The sequence below is a fragment of the Mya arenaria genome, chromosome 11 (assembly GCF_026914265.1).
Source record: "Mya arenaria isolate MELC-2E11 chromosome 11, ASM2691426v1".
Classification (NCBI taxonomy): domain Eukaryota; kingdom Metazoa; phylum Mollusca; class Bivalvia; order Myida; family Myidae; genus Mya; species Mya arenaria.
Window position 1 is genome coordinate 39,101,920 of NC_069132.1, and position 25,800 is coordinate 39,127,719.

Genomic DNA, 25,800 nt, shown 5'->3' on the forward strand with positions numbered 1-25,800 from the left:
ACGAAACTTGGTAAACATGTTGCTGGACACAATACGCACATGTATTAACCAAGTGTTATAAAATCTTGCCATAATTACTAAAGAGTTGCTAGAAACAATATGCACATGTATTAAGCAAGGCTAATAAAAACTGGCCGTAATTACTTTTGAGTTATGCCCCTGTTTACGTGTAGGAAACAGATGTGCATTGGCACTTGCTCTGTGCTCTTCTTACTAATGTTCCTGTAAAGTCTGGTGATAAACGTGACCATACTCACATATGCAAAGTAAAGGAATTGAACCAAGGTCATGCATGAGAGAAGCAAGCAAGCTAAGCCTGAAGACGGAACAAAATCTTCTTCCTTACACCAGTCTCAGTATGGTGCACATAATCAAAATGAAAATGTTGATATAGATACCAAATAACAGTCAGTCATAAAAAAAGATGACTTATGAGGAAACTAATGTTACATCAGACTAGGTTTTCTCATCTGTTTGCTCTGAAGGAACCTTTGCAAACATACCTACCAAAGACCAGATCCCAGTGGGAGTTTTAAATGATTGGTAATTAATGAAGCTAATGGCATCCAATTCCGATCATCCTGAGCTAATTTCTCAGGTGGGGAAGCATAACTAATAAATCAGCTTAATAAATAAGCCAGAGATCTAGTCACTGTTTCTTTAATCAAAAATTAGCCCTGTTAAAATCTAGATTTTGACTGCTCATCATATGTCTTGATGTACACAGGAAGTGTATACAGAACCAGTAGGGTGGAGGCTTGAAGAACAGTAGGGCGGCATCTTTTAGACATTTTCCTGTTTTTCTCTCCTTTGGAGCTTCATGCGTCTGGTTTTTACATCAAAACTCCAAAGATGTCTCTTGTTCATGTTGTTGATAAATTTTGCACATTGTGCTTAATGTTGTTTTTATAAGGTTTTACAATTTCAAAGTCAATTCTCCGATGAATTAAACAATTTTCTAGAAGAAGATAAACCTTTCGCGCAATTATGCAAATAAGTGAACCTGAAAGCTAACATTGATGTTCCGCAGGTATAAATGCGTTTTTGTGCTTGTTTGAAAGTTGAATATTTTTTTCTCATCTGTGTTCTGTCAGACCGATGCCAGATTTAAGAAAGGCGAGTTCAGTCTGCAGCCTCCGGGAGTTCCTTGTGATCTGGCCATCTCTTTCGATCTTTTTGATTTTTTTTTTGAATTTTAAAATAAATAACCATGGAGATATTTCTTTAAATCTTAAACAAATATCAATTACGATTTGTTTTGTTAAATTTTAGATAAATAACAATTACAATATGCCATACACGATATAAAAGAGGAAATGATTCAAGTCTTTTGTTATTGAGAATGAAAAGGTGAATATTTAAAGGTAATTTGCAGGTCATGTTGCAACTCTTTATGATTGCAACTAAAAAAATCTAGTCAAGGATTTTTGCTCCTATGATATGTTAATATAAACACAGGTGCATACCATTTTGAAAGTTTCGGCAATATTCTTTTACATATCCAACTTATGATATGCACCGTGCATATCATAAGTTGGATATGTAAAAGAATATTGCCAAAACTTTCAAAATGGTATAATAAAAAAGTGATGGCCCTATAATGATCTAATATAATCAAATAACTGGCAAAAGTTGATAATAAATAATAAACTTTTATCACTCTTTAAATATTACTTTACTTAAAAACATAAAATTTAAGTATAATATCATTTGTTGATGCTATGAATATGTCGAGACAATTTCGGAGTATATAAGACATAAAAGTTGTTGGAATAAATGTAAATGATATATTTATAGTGATGTTTAGCATGGAAATACCCTTATTTCCGATATTATGAAATTGGTCAGATTTTCCAACACTTGAATAAAATAGGGGGCATTTTTCTTCATGTCTTGTTCGCCATGATTGGCAAATTTGTGTGTTACATTAAATATAGCTTAGCGTTACGCCCCTGGCATGAAATTAAATCTTCGCCTTACTGAAAACTTCCAAATTTATCATGTCAGTGCATTATGAGACTTTTCAAAATCTACTCAAAGTTCTGTTTTAAGTCCCAAAGAAGATGGCTACCACAGATAATGCGCATAATCTCTTTCTAAGCCTCATTAGTAATACATTAATAAATGACAATCTCAAGGTCCTGATTTTCCATTGACTAGAATTAATTTCATTTTAATGAAGTCTGCAATCCATTAACTAAACATTATTTGGCCAAGTAAATCATCAAGTTTAGCTAATGATGGTATAGACAAGACCTTAATGAAAAATATTATGATTGATTTAATCTTTTCTTCTAGGCTCTGTCATGTTTTGGGATGAATAATTACCTGTCATGATGGTCTGTCTGTCTGTCTGTCTGTTTGACTGTTGGCTGGTCCATCCGTCAGGTGGTTAGTTGGGCGGACGGTTGGTCTGTTCAGTGTCCATTCAAGTGCCACATATCTCTTTCTAGTAGGCAGTAATTTCAAAATTTTAGATGTGCAGAGTGCTTTCACCTGTATATAAGGTCAAGGTCACTTTGAAAGGTCAAAGGTCAATCTTTAAATTAGACCACAGGTTATGTGTAATCTAAAATTATGTGTTAATAAAATAAATTTGATCATATATTTTTTTAGGGTATTTAACAAGGACAATGTGAAGATAATTGACAAGGGGACACGACTGCGCATCAACAACGTAACGGCCAGCGATAATGGCGTCTACTCGTGTAGGGCGGAAAACTTGGCGGGAACAATTGACAGTAGCAAAAACTTTCTCCTGAATGTACAAGGTAAGACACTGTAAATAATGTATTTTAAAGGGAATCACAATCTGCCCCATTGCCCAAGCCCCATCCTACTTTATTCAGTTGTTAAGAAAAAATCTATAATTTTCTTAATTTCTTGAACAGTCATAAACTTACTCACTGATTTTACTTGGCCAAAATTGTTTTCAATCTGTGTTAAAATTGATAATTTTTAAATTCTGTTCTTATAATGAACTTGAACAACGCTACAACAAGCAGAAACTCATTGGAACAAAAATTTGTTGATTTGGAGCCTAAAAGCAATCGTTTTTTCAAAGCTTTACGAATGCATTCTGCAAAATAGAGCATTTTTTTGCAATATTTTTCAATTCATTTGCACTTGTCATGATGTCTGCCCTATAAAACCTGAGCGAGACCCTTTCATTCCCTTATAACAGGATCAAGCCATTTGTTTTGTTTGGGTTTGTTTAGTATTATAACGAACCTAGAGACACTTCACGGAAAATGATTTTAAGATATAGAATTGCTTTGATTGCAGAACTATTTTTTGTATATTGAATAAAAAAGTTCAAGTTTTTAATATTCAGCTAAATTTTTATGAAAGAAGATAAGATACTTAAACCCAGTTATATATAGTGCTTATGATACTTAAAAAAATAAGGACCAGGCCCCAATTTCTCGACACTTCTTAAGTCCCTTATAACAGGATTAAGCTAATCTCACTATTTTTCTTGTTCTATAAAATGTGTTATATTTACTTTTTCAAGAATTTTTAGAAATAACGTAGGAATATTCTGTATGATTATCAGAATAAACCGTTTTTCATTTATCAAAATCCATTTTCAGTATGTATTTTGGCTAATTGAAATACGCGACTTAAGCCTGTTAAGCTTAATAAGAAGTTTCGAGAAATTAGGGCCAGCAGGTGTGGTATTCAATATGCAACTTAAGTCAATATCTTATGGTCATACACGATTGACTTCATTCACTCTATTGGTCAGCTATAAATAACAAGTAATCCGATAAGCTACATCTTTCTTAGATCCAGTTAAGACCAATATAGAATGTACCAGCCCAGGGCCCCGTTTCAGTAAAGATCGATTATGCTTCAGAACTCTCAAGATATTTGGGCCTGAACTACTAAAATTAACATGTTAAACATTACATATTGAAGCCCAAAATTCAGATTTTATGAAACACTACATCAGTGCAAGAAAAAAAAATCACATAAAACTCATAATAAAAAATACATTATTTGTAAACACTCAAGGTGCTATAACTTGTTGAGATAAAAACAGGAAAAAAAGGAATTATCTTAAAAGGTGCATTATCTTTAATTAAGGTAAGATTTGCTATTTTCCAGTGTGTTAGTTAATTAACCTTTGCATTTCACTTAATAGATAAAGCTCTTTAACACGTTTTAGATTTTAAGTGTTTTCTTTCCATAACTTTTGATGCATAATTTAGTAAGCTATTTCTTTGTAATTTGCTGATGAATACATCGCCTTTTTCATTAAGATAAATATGAATAACGCAAAAAAAGTTGATGAAAGCAATTATTTAACTTGATGTTTGTTTCACTTTTCTGTAACAAAAATACATATTTTGCATAACAGCTATTAAAGGGGCTTTAAGACACCAGATGGTCCAAAAATCGGGAAATACAGTAGTTCCTAAAAAAAGGCCCAGAATTGTCAATGCAAGCTAGAAGGACTGCTAATAATGCATCACTTAAAATAAAAAACGCAATAATCATGTTGCTGTCTCATCTGTGTTTCCCCGTTTAAAATAGTCCATAATGGTTTCCCACTTAAAATCATATCTGTTTATGAGGACACAAAATTATAACAATGCTATTTTTAAACTTACTTGGATTTATGTGGTAGAAAACCGCAGTAAATTCTAATTGGAAAAATGCACAATTTAAAACCTACGAAAGATGCATGTGTCAAAAGCGATGGGATACATAAGTAAGTAAGATTAAAAGATATAAATTTTATACAAGTTTTTGACAAAAAAAAAAATTCTTGCAATTGTCTCATCTGGTGTCTAGCCTCTATAAGCCGTAGGATTTTCATCTGAAGAAATATAATCCATAATATGGTAATAATTGTTCCATGACGGAGTTTATTATATGAGTAAATCGTCAGATAACGGTAATCTAAGGGTACTTTTGTCTAGACCGAGATCTATAGGACTATTTTCACTCAACTGAATCGTAACTGTAGCCCTACACTCGTCATAATGGTTATAAATGAGACACACTAGGTTAAAGAAGTTCTTAATGCATTTATTATATCATTTATTTTCTGTATTTACCATGACATGATGCGTGTCTTAGAGTTTATAATAGATAGAAATGCTTTGAAGTTTAACTTTAAATGTTATATTAATTGTAATGTGAGAAAAACGTTCCTTACAAAATGATTTAAAGACTTAAATAAAGATTAATCATATGTGCTGAAAAGACTGTTAGATCATAAATATCATGTCAAAACCTATTGTTCATAGGGTTTTTACTTATTCTTTAGCCATTATGTATTCAGTCTCATGATAGTGCTAATGAAATGTTTATGACATCTTAGACATTCATCTTTCGTTGATATTAAAGAGGTTGTGGTACACAACGTGTGCGTGTATTTGTTACAGCTTGAAGTTTAAAAGTTTTTTTGCACATTTTTTTCTTTAATTTTGTAGCTGTAGGCTGGTTGATGCTTGCATAAACACTGGGATGTGATTTGTCTGTGTATAATGCTTATTTCTGCGGTTCTGATTGCTCCAGGAACTTCCCCCACCTTTCTCCGACCCCTCCCAAAAAATATGATTAGTTTTGTATCAGTATTTATCAGTTTTGAAGCTTTATGAACTACATATTAAAATGCAAAATAATTTTATTTGTTTTGAACTTACAAACTTTAAAGAAGTACTCTCACTCTCAAATAAGATTTGTCACAATTAAAACAATTGATCAAATATACCAAAAAGGATGAATTATTGTTAAAAACAACAGTTCTTATTAAGGATACTGAGTTGAATTTGAAAGGGAGGTGCAGAAAAAAAAAATATTTCTACCTTAAATGAGATGATAGTAAATCACAGTAAATATATTACCACTCACCAATCCTTTAATATTTTCGATAAATGCATTATTTAGTAAGATTTTTAGTTAAAGGTTTATCACTTAAACATTTTAGGTCTGTTATGCATGTGTATGTATTGATTTTGAATAAGAGTGTCACTTTAAAAACGTTAGGGTCAGCGCCTATATTGTAGGTATGATTAGGTAACCTGAACCAACAGAAATTATTCTTTTAGGCTTTATGCAGCTGAATGGAATTGTGGTTGCTTCCAAGAAAAAAACACTCTAAAGACAAATTACTTGGCACTGTATAAAAGGATTCAGTTGATTACGAATATACAGGAACAAGTTAACTTGGTCGCCTGTTTTTATCCATCAACAGCTATCAAAATTGTATCTTTTTTCGTACCATTTTGAAAAGGGAAGAAAGGCGAACATTTTCTTTGTAGTATTAAAACCAGAAGTTAGAAGTACTTTGTTGTTTAGTATCGGCTTATCTTTAAAGCGTTTCGAAAGAGCAATAATCTCATTGCTTTCTGAAAAAAGCTGAATCATTTAGAGTTATTTAGAGAAATATTTGGCGGCATCAGGTGATATTTATATACAGCTAAAATCATTAAACGAATAAAAAATCACTATGAATCAGAAATACTAATTAATGTAAAATTAATTTATGTTTCAAAAAAGGAAAAAATGTCAAATAATATTTCTCCATAAAAAATTATTTATTTACAACGTCCTATCATATAGTTCATTTTTTTAATTTTAAATTGTCTGTGTAAAAGTCATGAGTAAAGAAATACATTCATGCAGTATTTCTGGAAGGCTTCCCAGGGGATTTTTCTCAGAAAACAAGGGGATTTTTGCTTTGACTAGGAGATTTTCATTTTTAATTCATTAAAAGAAGAACTCAACGTTTTACAATTGTTATACCAAATTAGCGAGCAGAGCTTGATCCTCTTTTTAGGGACCTTAGATTGTTTGAGAAATCTAGGCCAGTAAACTCTTTATGTAATAAAAAAAATAATTGAGTACAAACCTGCTCTTTCCTTCTACTAAAAAATGCTCTTGTTTTTAATTTAGTACATTTTTGGACATTAACTATGGTACATTTAGGTTAATTCCCATCATAGTTGCATAAAAATATCATCAATTGTCTTAGTGAATCTGAGGTTATATCATATCTTATGAAAAATATTTATGTATAAAGTCTGTTTGAGTGATACTTCTCGTATTTATGTAATAAGAATAAATGTTATTAATATGTATATTTTATCTTTTCAGCACTGAATACGCCTCATCTGATTGAAGAAAATTTTACGCAAAAGTTGCTGGTCATGAAGAATGCTGAGGCCCGCCTCGACTGCCCATTTATAAATGCCACTAAAATAGAGTGGTTCGCTAACTATGAGAAACTGTACAATAACACACGGTAAGGCGAAGCAATGAATAATACATGATAAGCCTCATTTAGGCTGATAAGATGTAGCTGGAAAATTAAAATTTATGTGATTTTATAATAGGTAAAAATGTATTCTGTAAGATTGTCGGAAATATATGGGCTGGATTATTAATTTAAGATGCTAGATATTCTATAAATTATGAAATATTTCCCCCGGAACCTGTTGGAAGTCTGCCTCGTTCCCTGGTGTGCATGGGAATATTTGAAAAATCGTGGCTCGTCTTGTGCTAATGACTGTTTCTGGTGTATTTTGAAATCAATTTTTCCATCAACTATAAGTCTGCCAGTCATATTCTGTGCGGAAACTGTCGGTGTTTTTACAGACAGTGTGGCAAAAATGATGTATTTAGTTTCACAATCTCTTATGTTAAAACACTGTTGTTTGTCGTTACTAAGTCTATTGAAACTGCAAGAAAAAACAAACTCAGCTCTATTTCATTATTATGAATTAGTTTTGAAGATTTTGAAGTAACTTGATGAATAGTTTTACCTCAACGTCACTGTCTGTTTTCTATGAAATTTGGCATTAAGATTTAATAGTCTCGTGTGTATAATCTATTAAAAGCGGATAATTCTAGTGTTTTTAAGAATGCCAACAAAGTACCATCATGACATTCTGACAGTGCATTAATTTCTTTGATATGTCAGTTATGCCATGGTTTTCATAAAGTAAGTTTTTTTCTGGATTATCAAGAAAACATTTTTTATGTCTTAATGATGATGTCAAACCCTTTCAGTGTCTCCCTCATTCGCTTCCTTAATATGCCGATTGCAACAGCAAATATATTGGGTTGTTTTAAATACTTACATTTTTAGACGTGAATTATCTTATTTTGCAGACACACCGTGTTCAGCAATGGTTCCCTGTATTTTCCGAAGGTTCGCAAGTCAGATGAGGCAGGGTACCGTTGTGAAGGCCTCTCGAGTCTTACAGATATTCCCGCCCAGACGTTCACCTCTGAACTCTTTATTGCATGTACGTACGCATGATATCGGTACAATAGTACTGAATTTGACATATGAATATTTGCCTATTCCTTTGTATAAATAAAACTTTACGTTCATATTGTATAACATGGCTCCAATTGGATTAGTGTGACATCATTCAACCAATGATATCCATAGTTAGAAAAATCAGCTATTCTTTTATAGAAACGTATGTTGTTGGGTACACTTCTTTAAGAACAAATATTCAAGTACAGCAGATTCTGCTAGTTTTTAATGGTAATGGAAAAAAAAAAATTAAATGAAAATATTAGTACTTTGATCGTATTTGTGTTTGGGTTTATGCTATATGAAGGCAGTATGGCAAGCGAGCAAATGACCAAGAAACACTAGCCGGATTCATGGAATTTGCTCGCGTGCCCTACTGCATGCATACAACATAAATGCAAGAACAAATGCGATAAATTCTTCTATAATAAACAAAAAACAAATGAACATGTCTTGGGCCTTACAGACATTCCCCCACAGACATTCACTTCCAGTCTCTTTATTGCATGATTATGTTATAATATTGTATTCAAATATGTGAATGATATAAGAAATGAATGTTTCTTGAATGTGACAGACATTCTCCCACAGATGTTCACTTCCGATCACTTTATTGCATGTGTGCTAGAATATATAACTGTATTCAAAATGAATAATATTGCTATCAAACCTTATAAAGCAGACAAGTTTTTCAGTTTTTAGACCAAGAAAAACTGAGGTTTTGTCATAACCTGAGTGCTGTTGTCCTCGGCAACTGAGTCAATGTAATCAGCATATAAACAAACTTGAATTGTATAGCTCATATAATTCAAAATTGTTCAAGTTATTTGAATCTGGGTCACACGATGCCAGAGACAATAGACACATGCGTACCAAGGCCTATAACTCTGGCTTTTGTATTGAGAGTTATGCCCCTTGTTTGATTGTTATCTTCATCACAGTTTTAGTGCGCAGGAATAACCTTATGACAATTGTCGTCATGGCAGTGCTCATTTTGCTCCATGTATTTGGACAAAAATCCATATCAGTTCAAGATGCATTCTAATTCATTGACTTTCCAAACATAAAATTAAGCATATGTGTTCCATTATTTTGGATAAAATTCATTTTTTTCATAATTTTCAATTTTGTGTGAAAAACACCTATATTCAGACCAGAGCCTTGTCGAATATAAATTTCCAAAATATAAGTATACATATGGAAAACAATAATAATATGCTTAATGTAAAACACATCTCACTTTATAAACAAGTTTATGTAAAATTTGAACATTCTACCAGAATTCCAGTCTAAAAAAAATCTTCAAACCAAATTACGTCAACGACTTCTCCAAGAGTTTAATTGGCGTCTGGTTTCACAGTATTGGAGGAAAACAGAATCTAAATGTATCAGAATATTAATAACGTGCCAATGGTTTTGATTAATATAGTTTATATCATCGTTAAATCAGGCACATGTTTGCTTCAAATTTAAAGTTGTTTTATTTATATAAGTTTCAGCCTGTTTGAAGGTTTTAAATTTTCATGAGCAGCACAATTATCAAATAAAAATTCATGATCATTGAATTATACAGACAATTGTAGAAAAAACTTTAGAATGGTTTAATTTAAGATTACAGGATCAAACTACGTAGTTTGAAAGGCAATTTAATAGCTCGTCTGTTTGTTGTTGATATACGCTAAGTAAAAGTTCATGGCCATAACCCGAGGTCATCAATGTTGGTGGCTGCGTTGGCGAGTGCGTTGACGTGTGCGTTGGCGTGTGCATCATAGTGCCAAAACTTTTACCTTGGCCAGAACTCAAAAGGATTTCAAGATAATTTAATTAGATATAGTAAACATGTTCTGCAAGACAATACGCACATGTACGGGAAGGCCACTAACTCATTTCGGCATCTGTACATGGACTTGTCTAGCACTTGTCACACATGGTATATCAGGGATGTGATTTGTCTGTGGATTCGCGGAATTATGGGGTTCTTATGGCCCAAGGAAGAGCCCCCACCACCCAAAAAAGATTTTTTTTTAAGCTGATAAAAAAATGCTTTTGGTTGTTTTTGGTTGTTAGAGGTGATATTCAAGTTTGCTTCAAATTTTAAGTCAGGGGAGCCCTCAAAAGAGCTTCTAAAATGTCAGTTCTCTTCTATGGCAGTGTGCTTTTGATCCCAAGAGCGCCACAAGAACCCATGGCTGAAATGGGTTCAGCCCTCCAGCTGCCAGGTCAATCACATCCCTGTATAAGATATTAAGTCTCCATACACAGTTAAATTAAACCAAGGATAATTATAATATGTGCAAAATGAATTAAAATGAATTGTATAACATTTTTTTTTTATTAAGTATTCATTTTTTTAATTTTTTTATGAAAAACAATAAAAAAACAGTAAAACATAAATTTATTGTATATAATGCAAAATTAAGTATTGAAAATAACAATTACAAAAAAATAATTTCTATTATAGGTTTAAGTCAGGAATATCTTAAATTAAAAATGCAATCTAAAGCCAAGTTTTTTGTTAATGATGTAATGAAAAACTCATTGAGTTTTGATTCCAAGTTTTATCTGAAAATGTGTAGGAATTGGCAGAATTGCCGTTCTGCAGCAAAAACCAATTATTTCCCACTTTATATGTGTTGCCAAGTATTTGCTATCATAGAGGGATTGAAAATTGCTTCTCTGGCATAAAATTTGTTTCAAGAGTTAAACCAATATCATATAATACTCGAAAAAGGCTTTTATTTAATGAATTATGAATGCATGTAATTAAAAATACTGGCTTCTTCAAATGTTTTTTATAGTTTTTTTCCAAAGCAATTAAAATTGACTGCATTATCAAAGGTTTTAGCTACTGTAATTTTTTTAAAAATCAAAGAGCTGTTTCTAAATTTACAAATTTGAATACAAGCAGGAGTAAAACACAAGATCAAACATTTTCCACAGTTGTTGATTAAATCCCATCATTATATTTTTTCATACAAATTAAAGTATAACGTTCTTTTATACATTAATATATTTGAATTTTTCAATATGAGTAATCAGCAAATTTGAAAATTATTTAAAAAGGAAATTAATAATGCAGCTAAAAATGGAGTATGTTTGTCCCGAAAAGCCTCATCTGGCAAACCCTTCCCCGAGGTCACGCCCATTTTTTTTTATAAATTAAAAAATCGAAATAACTTTTGAAGAAAAGATACAAATAAAAATGGTACAATGTCAATGGTCAAATGAGATGCATATTTCTATAATGGTCACTTATTTCTTATACAATTTATGCAACAATGAAGCGCCAGTCTAATTTACTTCCTATCATAGCACTCAGCTATTACAGTGATACTTCAAACATAAAGTGTCTTTTATTAGAGAAAACTCCAAAATTCTGAGAAATGATAAAACTCTGATGAATTCTTCAACCCTTGGGACATTTAAGACAACTTCAGACACCATCTACAAGATAATTGTAAATGCTGCACAATGTTTTACCAATTCTCTGACAATTCACCAACCCCAAAGGCCTGTTGATTCACTTTTAGCCTATTTAGATATTTATCAAACAACGAAAATGATTGTTTTACCACACTGGTGAAAATGATTATTTTTTTCTGCCGAGAGGATATATCAACTTGTTATGGCAGAAGATCTTTGGTTGATGCAAACGCTTGATGAGGAGTCAAGATTGTGACAAGATTAGGAACTAATTACTTTCGCCATTATTGATGAATTTTCATGGCACTATTGTCTTATTTTTGTATGTTGTTTTATTGTATTTGATTAATGTCAGGGGCGGGTGGTTGGGTTGGAGTAGCTGCAGTTGTTGTTAAAACCAAGAGAGCTCATCATTTACATATATCTCCCCCCCACCCCCTGAAGGTGTATACTTTGTTATTATTTGTGTCTTTGGCAGGTGAATTTATATTGTCATTTTGACTTATATGTTCAAAAAATCTTAACCTTTAAGCCCTTCAAACTCAGATGAAACCATTCAAAATTTGTTCATGAAACTTGGTATACAGTCACTTCAATTTTTACACTATGCTTGTGCTGTGAACACCCAATCACTCTGTCTATAAAAGAATAAAAGATGAGCACTGGCATCCTCTTGCCATACTCTTGTGATGTAACAAGGGAAGGCAAATTCAATTTTTTATTTTTAGCTCATCTTGACTTTTCGAAGAAAAAAGATTTGGTATTGGGATATTCTTGGTGTTAATGCAGATGTTGTGCAAAAACTTCAACCTTGGCCATATCTCTCAAAAATCCTTCCAAGATATTTAGATGGAGCTTAGAAAACTTGTTGCCAGAAACAAAACACACATCTGTATTGAAAGCCTCATAAAAAAGGCACAAAAAAGACCCATAACTCTGGCCTAAATAAATGTCCTGTATTTCCCACTTTGTTTCACTGAAAAAACAATAAACAAGCATTGAAGTTCCCTCAGCAGTTCTCTAGTTTTATAATATTTCAAAAACTATTTTCCAAATAATTCAACTTCATTCAGAAAAAATGCTAGATTTTTTCTGATATTGAAGTTCGTAGCAAAAATAGATGCAAAATGTGTTCCATTAAGATCCAAATCCATGTAGAAGTGTGCTAATTACTCTGAAATAAAGACAGCTTTAGGCTGACACTGTTTCACTGTTTCACCCCAAGGAACTGAAAACAGATCTTAAAGTTGCTTATTGGTTTTAACAGGTTTTATTGGATTGCCACGGAGTCTCAATGCCATTTTAGTGGTCTTTATGCCTCCCACGCTGGGCAGGCTTTTTCACCAATTTACTAATTTTGCGAAGAATTTTTGGCTTATGTCAATGATCTTTAGGTAGATTATTAGTAAACATGGAGCTGTTCACGTTCTAATAGTAGATAAAGTAGTTTTAAACTGATTTTTTATGGTTTTAATGGAATCGTAAAATGTTCATTGCTCACACATTTGTGTTGGCATCAGGATAAGGTATTTGTTCGTTGCATGTTACAAGTTCTTTGATATTAAACTTCATAATGGAACACAATTCATAAGGTGCAATTGTTTCTATTCAAACACTGTCATATGACCAGTATATGTAACATATATAAAATTGCATAAGCGTTCACTTAAGTAAAACATCATTTGATTCAATAGCATCAGAAGAGTGGTACTATCAAAAACACAAGCGAGCTAACGATTGCAACCATGGGAGCTAACAATAGCAAACAGGGGACCTAACAATTGCAACTTGGGAGCTAACAATAGCAAAGAGGGGAGCTAACTATTGCAACCATGGGAGCTAACAATAGCAAACAGGGGAGCTAACAATTGCAACCAGGGGAGCAAACAATAGCAAAAAGGGGAGCAAACAATAGCAATCAGGGGAGCTAATCATATCAAACAGGAGAGCAAACAATAGCAAACAGGAGAGCTAATCACATCAAACAGGGGAGCAAACAAGAGCAAACAGGGGAGCTAATAATGTCAAACAGGGGAGCAAACAATAGCAAACAGGGGAGCTAATAATATCACACCGAGGAGCACACAATAGCAACCAGGGGCACTAAGAGTATCGAACAGGTCAGCAAACAGGGGAACTAATATCAAATGGGGGAGCAGACAGGGGAGCTTATGATAACAAACAGGGGAGCTAACTATAGCAAACCAGGGGAGCTAAAATAGCAAACAGGGGACCTAACAATATCAAACATGGGGGCTAACTTTAGCAAACCAGGGGAGCTAACACTATCAAACAGGGGAGCTAACAATAGCAAACGGGGAAGCAAACAATATCAACCAGGGGAGCTAACAATATTGAACATGGTACCTTACTTAAGCAACCAGGGGAGCTAACAATAGCCAAAAGGGGAGCTTACAATAGCAAACAAGAGCTAACAATAGCAAACAGGGGAGCTAGCAATATCAAACAGGGGAGCTAACAATATCAAACAGAGATGTTAACAATAGTGAACAGGAAAGCAAACAGGAAAGCAAATAGGAGAGTAAACAAAAGCAGTAGAGAACCAATAATATAAAGGGAGCCAAAAAATGTTTTGGCTAACAATAGCAAAGGGGAAACACAATACCATCTGGAAAACAAAATGTAACAGTTGGTTAGCAGCAGAGCGGAAGCAATAGAAAAGTTCACTTTTCAAATGTATTGTCCTGAATCATGAAATCATAATCAGTTTGTTTTTTAATTATCCACTATCTCTGTAGCATCAGAACATTTTTTTCTCAAAAAATGCAATGTATTGTAAATTTATTAAGGGGAATATTTATTGATGAACAACAGTTACTTTTTGTGTAATTAAAAATGAGTGGAGCTTTCTTCTTTTAAGATGACTGTTACAGATTGTTAACTTTATTACTGTTTTATTCCCAAGGTGTTTGAAAATATTTTCAGAGCCAGATAAAATATTTATAATATTTCTCTGGTGAATGTTATCTATTTTTTTGCACATCTGTTTGAATGGAATATTTTATTAAGGGTTATTTTAAATTTAGCAATTATTAAGTAAAAAATGTTTATGGAAAAGAAATGGTCAAAACCGATCTTGCCATTTCTCTCATTTTTGTTAAGAATTTCAACAATCAAGAATATATACTTAATTATTAATTCATTTATAAGATGAGAATCATTTGAGTCTCTAAGATATATGTGCCTTCCACAGAATGCATGTATTAAAGGGACTAGACACCAGATGGTCCCAAAATCGTAAAATACAGTATTTCCTCAAAACAAGCTTAGAATTGTAAATGCCAGCTAGTATGAGGACACTAATACATCTTTTTACATGATTAAAAGAACATTTTGTCGCTGTCTAAGCTGAGTTTACCCGTTTAAAATTAGCTCATTATGGTTTTCCAGTTTATAGTGTGTATATTTATCATGTGGCAGTCATGTGATTAGTACAGATACATATACCTACGCTTTTTTTATATTTACTGGTATTTACATGGTAGACGAAGCAAGTAAATTTCAAATTGGAAAAATTCTCAAAAACTGAGAAAGATACATGTGTCAATAAAGCGATTTAAAACATTAGTAAGTAAAAAACAATGCGTTGTACACAAAGATATGAAAATTCCCAAAAGCTGTGAAAAATACATTAATCATGCATAAGCGATGTGGTACATTAGTAAATAAGAAACAATATGTGTACACAACGATATCAATTTTATGCAAGTTTTTGACAATTTTCTTCTTTTTTTGCAATTGTATCATCTGGTTTCTAGTCCCTTTAAGTCATGTTGAACTTTAATGCATATTTTCTTGTGGAATTCACTATCATACAAAAAAAGTTACGATGTTGAATGGGCTGGAAATGTGAGCGTTCATTTCAAAGCAGTACTCCTTACATAATTTCTTAGAATTTCGCATTATGAAAATGTTAACACTAATTTGTTTGACATGAAAAATAATCACCTTAAAATGCACAGAATGGTAAAAACAATATAACGGTCCTGTTACTGACAGTTCTTATTTCGTACTGTGGTTTTATAATGCATTTTAATTGCATTTTAGAGCTGTTTTTGCTATCTGCTAATTAGGTGTGTTCATTTTTTCTACCAACACCCTGACTGTAATTTTCTTGTAAAAATGCAAAGAAATTCCTTTATAATTTTGTCTGTAAACATTTATTTTTTTCTTCAATTCTTTTACTTGTTAACTTAAGATAATATTGATATCGACAAGATGCAATAATATTTATATATATGTCAGGTTATAATGCATAAAGTAAAAGAGCTATATTTCCAGGATCAAAATGGGTAAAATACTAAAAAATATCATACAAAACACAAAACATCAAAACAAAATATATCAAACTTGAAAACAAAAATAATTTATTTGAGTACATTATTTTTTACCATGACCCCTCGGTGCATATTTTTTTCCAGGGAGATTATTTACTGTCCAAGATAAATCCCGTGCCCCAATGAACGTTGTCTGGCATTCTGAGACATACAAATGAACTTTCTTCTGATAATAACCAGATATTAGGCAATGTATTATCATTAGCAGCTCAGAGATGACACAAATGCAGTCTGTATTGTGATAAATGCTGTTTTTAAAATGATTTCAGAAAAGATAGTTTATTATGTCCTAGATCTGGAATTATGTGCTCTGATTATTATTTTTAAAGCATTTTTTCCCAGTATCCGGATGCAATTTCAACATTTTTTCAGTTTACAAAGACTTATGATTCCAGAGTTGTAAGATACCATAGACTTTACTGCTTGGTCTGTACTCTGTAAGACTAAGAAACCTTAGGCTAAGGAACAACAGTGATGAACATGGAATCGTACTGAGAATTGGTAAGATGGTCTAAGAACAAAACCAATGACCAATGGTCTAAAAACAAATACCAAGACCAATGGTCTAAGAACAAAACCAATGGTCTAAGGACAAAAAACAATGACCAATGGTCTAAGGACAAAAAACAATGACCAATGGTCTAAGGACAAGACTCAATGGCCAAAGAAGGTCTAAGAACAAAAACCTATGACCAATGGTCTAAGAACAGAAACCAATGACCAATGGTCTAAGAACAAAAACCTATGACCAATGGTCTAAGAACCAAAGCCAATGACCAATGGTCTAAGGGCAAAAAACAATGACCAATGGTCTAAGGACAAGACTCAATGAACACTGGTCTAAGAACCAAAACCAATGGTCTAAGAATAGAAACCAATGACCAATGGTCTAAGAACAAAAACCAATGGTCTAAGAATAGAAACCAATGACCACTGGTCTAAGAACCAAAACCAATGGTCTAAGAATAGAAACCAATGACCAATGGTCTAAGAACAAAAACCAATGGTCTAAGAATAGAAACCAATGACCAATGGTCTAAGAACAAAAACCAATGGTCTAAGAATAGAAACCAATGACCAATGGTCTAAGAATAGAAACCAATGACCAATGGTCTAAGAACAAAAACCAATGGTCTAAGAATAGAAACCAATGACCAATGGTCTAAGAACAAAAAAACAATGACCAATGGTTTAATTTTAAAACCAATGACCAATGGTCTAAGAATAGAAACCAATGACCAATGGTCTAAGAACAAAAACCAATGGTCTAAGAATAGAAACCAATGACCAATGGTCTAAGAATAGAAACCAATGGTCTAAGAATAGAAACCAATGGCCAATGGTCTAAGAATAGAAACCAATGACCAATGGTCTAAGAACAAAAACCAATGACCAATGGTTTAATTTTAAAACCAATGACCAATGGTCTAAGAACCAAAACCAATGGTCTAAGAATAGAAACCAATGACCAATGGTCTAAGAACAAAAACCAATGGTCTAATAATAGAAACCAATGACCAATGGTCTAAGAACCAAAACCAATGGTCTAAGAATAGAAACCAATGACCAATGGTCTAAGAACAAAAACCAATGGTCTAAGAATAGAAACCAATGACCAATGGTCTAAGAACAAAAACCAATGGTCTAAGAATAGAAACCAATGACCAATGGTCTTAGAATAGAAACCAATGACCAATGGTCTAAGAACAAAAACCAATGGTCTAAGAATAGAAACCAATGACCAATGGTCTAAGAACAAAAAAACAATGACCAATGGTTTAATTTTAAAACCAATGACCAATGGTCTAAGAATAGAAACCAATGACCAATGTTCTAAGAACAAAAACCAATGGTCTAAGAATAGAAACCAATGGCCAATGGTCTAAGAATAGAAACCAATGGTCTAAGAATAGAAACCAATGGCCAATGGTCTAAGAATAGAAACCAATGACCAATGGTCTAAGAACAAAAACCAATGACCAATGGTTTAATTTTAAAACCAATGACCAATGGTCTAAGAACCAAAACCAATGGTCTAAGAATAGAAACCAATGACCACTGGTCTAAGAACAAAACCCAATGGTCTAAGAATAGAAACAAATGACCAATGATCTAAGAACCAAAACCAATGGTCTAAGAATAGAAACCAATGACCAATGGTCTAAGAATAGAAACCAATGGTCTAAGAACAAAAACCAATGACCAATGGTTTAATTTTAAAACCAATGACCAATGGTCTAAGAACAGAGACCAATGACCAATGGTCTACTTCAAACCAATGACCAAGGGTCTAAGAACAAAGACCAATGACCAATGGTCTACTTAAAACCAATGGTCTAAGGACAAGAACCAAGGACAAGAACCAGTGACCAGGTAACTATGGTCTAAAACAAGAAGCAGTGACCTATGGTCTGAGCACAAAAAGTGACCAACGGTTTATATAGTGCATGTCAATAACTCAATATAGATTTAGACCGAGAGCCATTGACATCATGGTCTGTTGTCTTAAAACAAAACCTAGTGACACAATAAGTGTACAAATTCTTACATACGTGAAATACTTTTTTGGATACATGTTTCCCTGAATGCTTATTGATCAGATTGACGCTAAACAAACTCTGTGACAATCCAATATGTCAAAGTTTGATAGGGCAGATAATCTCTAAATAGTTCAAGATCTTGTAAGAATGATAAATGCATATTTTTAACAAAGCAAACAAGATAATGCACTTGACTTTTCAAATCCCACAATGCTAGCGACAACTTTCGAAGCCATTTATAACAATTTTTGCCACTCCGGAACTAAGCCCGCAGTTTTTTTGACAGTGCATTTATGATTAACACATAACTAAGACTGGTTTGTTTTAGGATGGTGCAAAGGTGCTGGTTTTCATCAGACTTCAAAGATAGGGATTAGTCATAACATGACATAATATAAGTCTGAGATAAAGAAAGATGAAGGCAAGATTAGGTGCATAATCCTACAAGGTAACTTCCATTGTAACTGAGCACATTTTGTATCTAAAAATTTGAACATTCATTTGTTTTTCTATATCTATATGCAGGGATTCTAAAAACCGACAATTTGCCAGTCTGGACTGATTTTGACCACTCCAAACCAAAAATTATTAACAGAAAATGGCTAAACAATTATTCATTTTTTAATAATTCTTGTCCAAAACATTGTAATACACAAACCATGTTTGTCACTTACTAAATTCATCCCTAAATACCCCAATATATGTCAATATAAGTCCATGATAACCCTCAGACCAACATGACCAGCTCCTTTGTTCCATTATGATGATCACTCGACCGATTGAGATTTCAAAATTTTAGAAGCCCAGGTGGGCTTATATTTATTATTTGTAACGAGTGTAAGAGAGGTCCAGTGGTTCAGGTGTTCTTCGATTACTAAAAGGGTTGAGGGTTGATCCCCACAAGGGAACATTCTTAAAGCCTCCCATAAAGGATATGCCAGTATTGGTTTCCATCCAGGAATCAGACTCAAAAGTGTTTCATTTCAGCTATGACATCATCAGAGTTGAGCTAAAAGAAAAAAAAAATGAACTCAATTTCGTAAACTTAAGTTTGTAGTTTTGCATCTTATAATAGTGCAAAGGATCTCTAGAAATGATACAAAGCATATTATCCCCTGCACTTATGTACTTATCATTAAGTAGGAATTGTCTTAATATCTTTCATAATGTGAAGTAATTGGTAATTATTACCTGAATGAACTCCTGATTGGCATTAATGAGGGCTTATCAGCAAATTACTTATTCATTTTCTTTTTCTTACATCTTCTATGAACATAAAATGTGTGAGGTCATTAGAGATCATTGAAAGCATATTTATCATGAAAAGAAACATTTATTCACAAACATTTATGTTGAGTTATTGTTTAGCACAACAGTAGATCACATCGTTTTCTCTCTAAATCATCCCTATCATTTCTTCCCCAGGGAAATACATTTCAAAACTTGAGCATCATTCAGTTGGGTTTTGTTTGCAGAATTGAATACTGTTGGTAGCTAAATTAATCAAATTTAAAAAGAGTTTTGAATAGTTAAAGGGACTGTACACCAGGTTGGCACCAAAAAAAGTTTTTTTCTGTAACGAATCTCAGGACAATTATTTAATGAAATGTTTTACTCTTTGATATCATAATTGTAAAAAAAATACAAAAATGTAAAAAAAAAAAATCGAGTCGGAGACCGGGTTCGAACTAGTGTCGCCAAAATTGCAGTCCAGTGTTGTATCCACTGTGCTAAGAAGGCTAATCCTAAATGGTTGGAATATATAAGCTATATACCTAACTTGGTAAAAACACGTGATAACATCGACTAGCCAATCACGCATAAGGAATGAATTCTACTAGGTAGACATACCTAGTAATATTTTTTTAATGGAAAAATATGAAAAAACTGCGAAAAATAAATTAATTGGAAACTATATGGTACTTCAGTTAGTAAGTTTCAATGCATTGTACACATCGATACCAAGTTTATGTCAGTTTTCGACAATTTTCTTTTTTTTTGCTATTTCATCATACGGAGTACAGTCCCTTTAATTAAAGTGGCCAAATTATTGGTGCATGTGTATATGATTGTGTAAAAGTATTTGTAATGGGGAAGGGCTAGCAATAGGAGTGGGGGAAATTGGCTGGGGTGCATTATGAGGAGATATCTGATGGGCAATATACTGGGTTTGGGCGTATTTTGAAAGCAAGGGTGTCAAAGATGGCTTTATTGAAAAAGTATTGAAAATTGTTGTTAAGATTTTATTGAGAAGTTTATAGTTGATAAATGTAATACCAACATACAACTTCCATGGAGGTCTGTTTAACGGCATGTATGTGGTCCAGATTAATGCTTTCTGTATAAAGAAAGTGCGAAATAAATCCATATAAGTAAATTTACTGGAAACCAGCATGGACCTTCGACATATTAGAATGATTAGCTGTCATAAGGACCAACATCATGCAATCAAAAATACACGCTAGAGCATTTAAACAATACGGCCACAGTACCTGACATTTTCCATTAAAGTAGTCGGCTTTTTCCATCTTCTTTTGTTATATTATTCTCGCCCGTTGATAAATGTGAAATTAATGATAGGTTGCATGTTCAGAACACATTAATCTGTTTAGAGGAATTAGATATATTCTGCTTAAATTTTTACCTTGCTCGTTTATTTACATATTTTTCAAATCTTTAATACATGGCATAAAGAAATACATTTATCTTATAATTCGATCGTGTTTATTAATCATCATTTAAGCTTTGAAAGGACTTCATTTATCCTAATCCAAGAACTCGTTCATAAAAGACGTTATAATGGAAGTAATTACAAAGGTCTGAAAAAAACACTAAAAAACCTTCTGGTTTTGGTTAGGCGACTCTACCTACAAAATAGGCGCCATCCCTACTTTTTATGGTCAGTCAGTTAACTATATTTAAAATATATACATATATATATATATATATATATATATATATATATATAAAAAATTGTTAGTTTGTGTTTTTATTTGTAGATCACTGATAAGCCATATTAGGCATTAAATACATAGTGGCTTATTAGGGTTAAAGCTTTTCCCCAATGATGAAAATAACACTTTTACATAAGGCCTAATGATAAAAAAAGGCCTACCTACCCTATCAGTTTTTAGACAAGATGTACCCTAACCACACAAATATTTATTTTGCCTCATAAACCTTTCCTATTACTTTAAGTACCTAAAGTGGTACTCATTATCAAATTGAAAGCCCTTGTTCCTTGCTTGAATTGTTCAGTGATTCACTGTTAAAAGATTACGCCTTGAAGGATTGGGTGAATAATGATAACGTAAAAAAGATTATTTTTTAACGAGTTAATTACATTTTTTTCTGTACTTTATAATATTATTAATGAAGTGAGGAACAGTTACTACTGTACTGATGAAAGAAAATCATTGTATCAAAATTGTTCCCAATCTAATTTTCAAGTTCAAGATCTGTTTTTATTATTCTTGGGTGGTTAAAATATTAATTATCCTCAATGGTTCCATGTTTAAAGTTGACAAATTTTAGGAATAAAAGTTGAAAATAGACCTTCAGAATTTCTTTTCTAAAAATACCTGTTGAGTTTAAAATTAATTATCCACTTTTTTGATAGAAAATTATACTCAATTTTTATTAATTGAAATATGTACTTGAAAAGCATGCTTAATATTAGTATAGCAGTATGAAATGTTAAATTAGACTATTATGATCACCTAAAAATACTTTGCCCAAACCTTTTGGGCGACAAGCACACCAAGGGGATTTATTACTTAACTGAAAAGTTGTTGTATATATCCAAGCCCTAAAGTACAGAAATTTGTCAAAATCTCTGAAGTTAGAGAAGTTCCAGGAAAAAAAAAATTGGCCAAGCCTTATTTCCTTGGTGGGGTAAAACATTATATGAAACATAAGTCCTAAACAAAGGTTTTGCAGAACATTATTATACCATTTTAGTTTATATGTATATCTTTTTTTCAGATCTCGAGGATTTCAATGTGAACTCCTTCGAGCCCCGTCTGGTCCCCAGCTTTCCGATGGTGGTTGCTGTTCATAAGGAGTTTACGGTGAAGGCATTTCCTGTAGATGGGAAACCGGAACCATCGTTTAGGTAAACATAAAACATATTCAGTTGTTACCAATAATAAGTACTTACCAGTCCACTCTAGCACACAGGGAGAGCAATATTTGACAAGCATATAGAGAGCTGAATTTTCTACATTCTGTACCCTGTGCTAAGGGGTGAGTCCTTGAGCTGTTTTTGTCACATCGCATCACTTCACATCACGCATTCGGTCTGTCCTTCCTTTAACTTCCGTCCAAAAAGATATGGAAGCTTAATGTACACATTAAGCTTTAAAAGTAGTAAACCTACATTTATCAAACTTGATAGGAATGTTCATCAGCCCAGGATTCAGTGGTGCACCCGGAGTTTTGCTTGACATTTTAATCATAAATATCGATAATAATGCACATTTATTTATGTTCTTTAATATTTTGACTTGATACTGTCAAGAAAGCAATAAGTAAGGATGAATCAGTCTGGAGTCTGTTTCCTAGTCAGATACTAGTGATGGGTATTATTGGCAAAAATGAATCGTGATATATCACAATATGTCATAATCCTATCGCGATATGTATTGCGATATATATATATCGGGATATATTGTTTGAAAATAGATAAAGATAATGCATAATAATCAATTTAGTTTTCAGGTTTATATCATCATTATTTTACTTTCTTTTTTATAACCAAAATATGTGATATAAAAGTGATGGATCGTTTTATTCTAGCTGGCTTTATATCTGTGTAAAAGTGTCTATATCAATTATATTATGGCTTCCATAATTATTGGAATGACATTTCAATCAACGTTTTACGTTTTACTGTAATCATTTACGGCTTAACAAATGATTGTGACATTGTGTTCATTATTACATATAAAAAATAATATATAAAGAATAAATTGTGAGAACTTATATATAAAATAACAAGCAGTAGTTTTTTGTTATTTTTCATTATAACAACACATTCAATGATTCAGGCTCTCACTCAGTGGTACTATTGAATTAATTCAAAAAGAGCTACACATACATCTTATAAAACAAAAGAAAATATTCCATATATGTGTTTGCCCCTAAAAATTTATATCTATCACATATGTTCCGTATCGCAACATATAATCGGTTTATTCATAATATCACACATCACTAAGAGATACTAGAAATTTACAATTTGAGCAGCCATGTGAGAGTACCCACAGTACAGCTCGAACCTGCAACTGCTTGGGTGAGCAGCAAACTCCTATACAAAATTAACTGACAATCGCATCACTAGTGGATACCCTTGGTATGAAGAGAATAACACTTTGTGTGAAACCAATCATGTCATTCAAATATTATGCCTCGCATAATCATAAACCATTTGAATATTGCATCGGAAAAGTCCCAGGGGCTCGTTTTAATAAATTATGTAAAAGGTCATAATTGCAATAGTTTTTTTTTTAAAGATAACACAAATGTCAAACAGTTGATTTTTGTAATTTCCACAATTTTGTATCTAATTTTATTACTGGTTAATGTTAAATTCACACTAACATAATTTCCATTTGCAAATTAAAATCAATTTTATTAAAACGGGCTCCAGGCTTTTAATTGCAATAATGTCTTGAGGAATTGAGTCAAAACTAAAACCTATACAACCAACTTCTTGTATGCTAAGTCTAGGACTTTTCATTCACATTCACATCAAGCTGTCATTTGTTCAGACTTTAAAATAGATCCCGATGGTATTGATAACATTCCAGTTATAGATAGGAGCTCTTGTTAAAAACTTGTTGTCCCAACTTTTTCTGGAAATTAAAATGCCGGTATGGCTATTAATCAAGTAAAAGATGATACGTTCACATCTGCATGACATATTCAGAAGCCAAGGTGCACATTTCAGAAATTCTAATTAATAATTCTATGATTTTTTTTCTGTCTGATAGCAAGGAGGCTTTTGGTGAGATTTTTCCATTGGTTTTGATAAAAGGCACATAGGCAATTGGAAAGAAATGTTTCTATTTTAAATCTCATAATTTAATGTATGAAATGTGAGTATTTAAGGTCCCCCATCCTGAAGAAGAGTTGCTTTAAAAAGGATTTTTTAAGTCACATAAGTATGTTTGTCATTTAGCATTGTTAATTCAAGCTATGCATAAAAGGTCCCCCCACCATCAAAAAAGGACGCTTTTATAAGGATTTTTTAAGTCACATAATATTTATGTATGTATGTCATTTAGCATTGTTAATTCAAGCTTAAATGCATGAGCATAAAAGGTCCCCCCACCCTTAAAAAAGGACGCTTTTCAAAAATTTATTTAAGTCTCACATGTATGTTATTTAGCATTGTTAATTGAAGTTATTTGCGAGCATTTAAAGTCTCCCCACCCTTAAGAAAGGAGGCTTTTAAAAAGATTGAAAAAGGAATGACTGTATTTTCAGTCGCATGAGTATGTCATGTATCATGAGTGAGCATAAAAGGTCCCCCCCCCCCCAAGATTAAGGACTTCTTAAAAGAAATCTGTATGTCATGTAGCATTGTTAATTGAGGCTATGAGTGAGATCTTAAAGGTCCCCCGCCCTTAGATAGGACTGAAAACCACTAGCTTTTGTCTTTGACCTCAATTTATATTTACTGTGAAATCATTAATGTTCGTGGGGCATTAATGTTCGTGGTTTTCGTGGGTTGGGTGATCCACGAATTCAAGATCCCACGAAATATAAACCCTTTATTCACTTTTTCAATTGCCTTGCTACGTACATACTCTAGTATATTCTTTACAGAGGTCGCAGTATACATTGTTAAACCTGTCTCACTGTATAACTTACGATCATTATTCTGTTAATATATTATAACTGCCTTTAACGAATAATGAACCATAACAATTAAATGTGTTTTATGCAGCAAATGACAGATATAAGCACGTGGTTAAACGTGTGCTGTTAATGAAAATCTCCAAGTTTACAAGATCTGCGTGATGAGTGTCCATACTCGATTTTTTTATTTAATGAAATAATTAATCGATTACTAGTACATTGAAGGTTACTAAGCACTGAACGTGACAATATACGCACCTTTTCGGTGTTTTCACAGTTTGCAAAATTCTTAATTGGCATTCAATGGCTTCCCCTATCTGTATTTATGATCAGG

At 32.7% G+C, this 25,800-nt stretch overlaps 1 protein-coding gene across 2 annotated transcripts in view; it reads left to right on the forward strand.

The window, feature by feature from the left end:
* The window catches only part of LOC128207922 (inactive tyrosine-protein kinase 7-like), a 97,307-nt gene that overhangs the window by 43,600 nt on the left and 27,907 nt on the right, over positions 1–25,800 (forward strand). For both annotated transcript variants that reach the window (XM_052911115.1, XM_052911116.1), the window contains 4 exons: positions 2,617–2,771; positions 7,111–7,258; positions 8,128–8,264; positions 22,587–22,716. In XM_052911115.1, the coding sequence (XP_052767075.1) occupies positions 2,617–2,771; positions 7,111–7,258; positions 8,128–8,264; positions 22,587–22,716 (570 nt within the window). The remainder of the gene's footprint in view (positions 1–2,616; positions 2,772–7,110; positions 7,259–8,127; positions 8,265–22,586; positions 22,717–25,800) is intronic.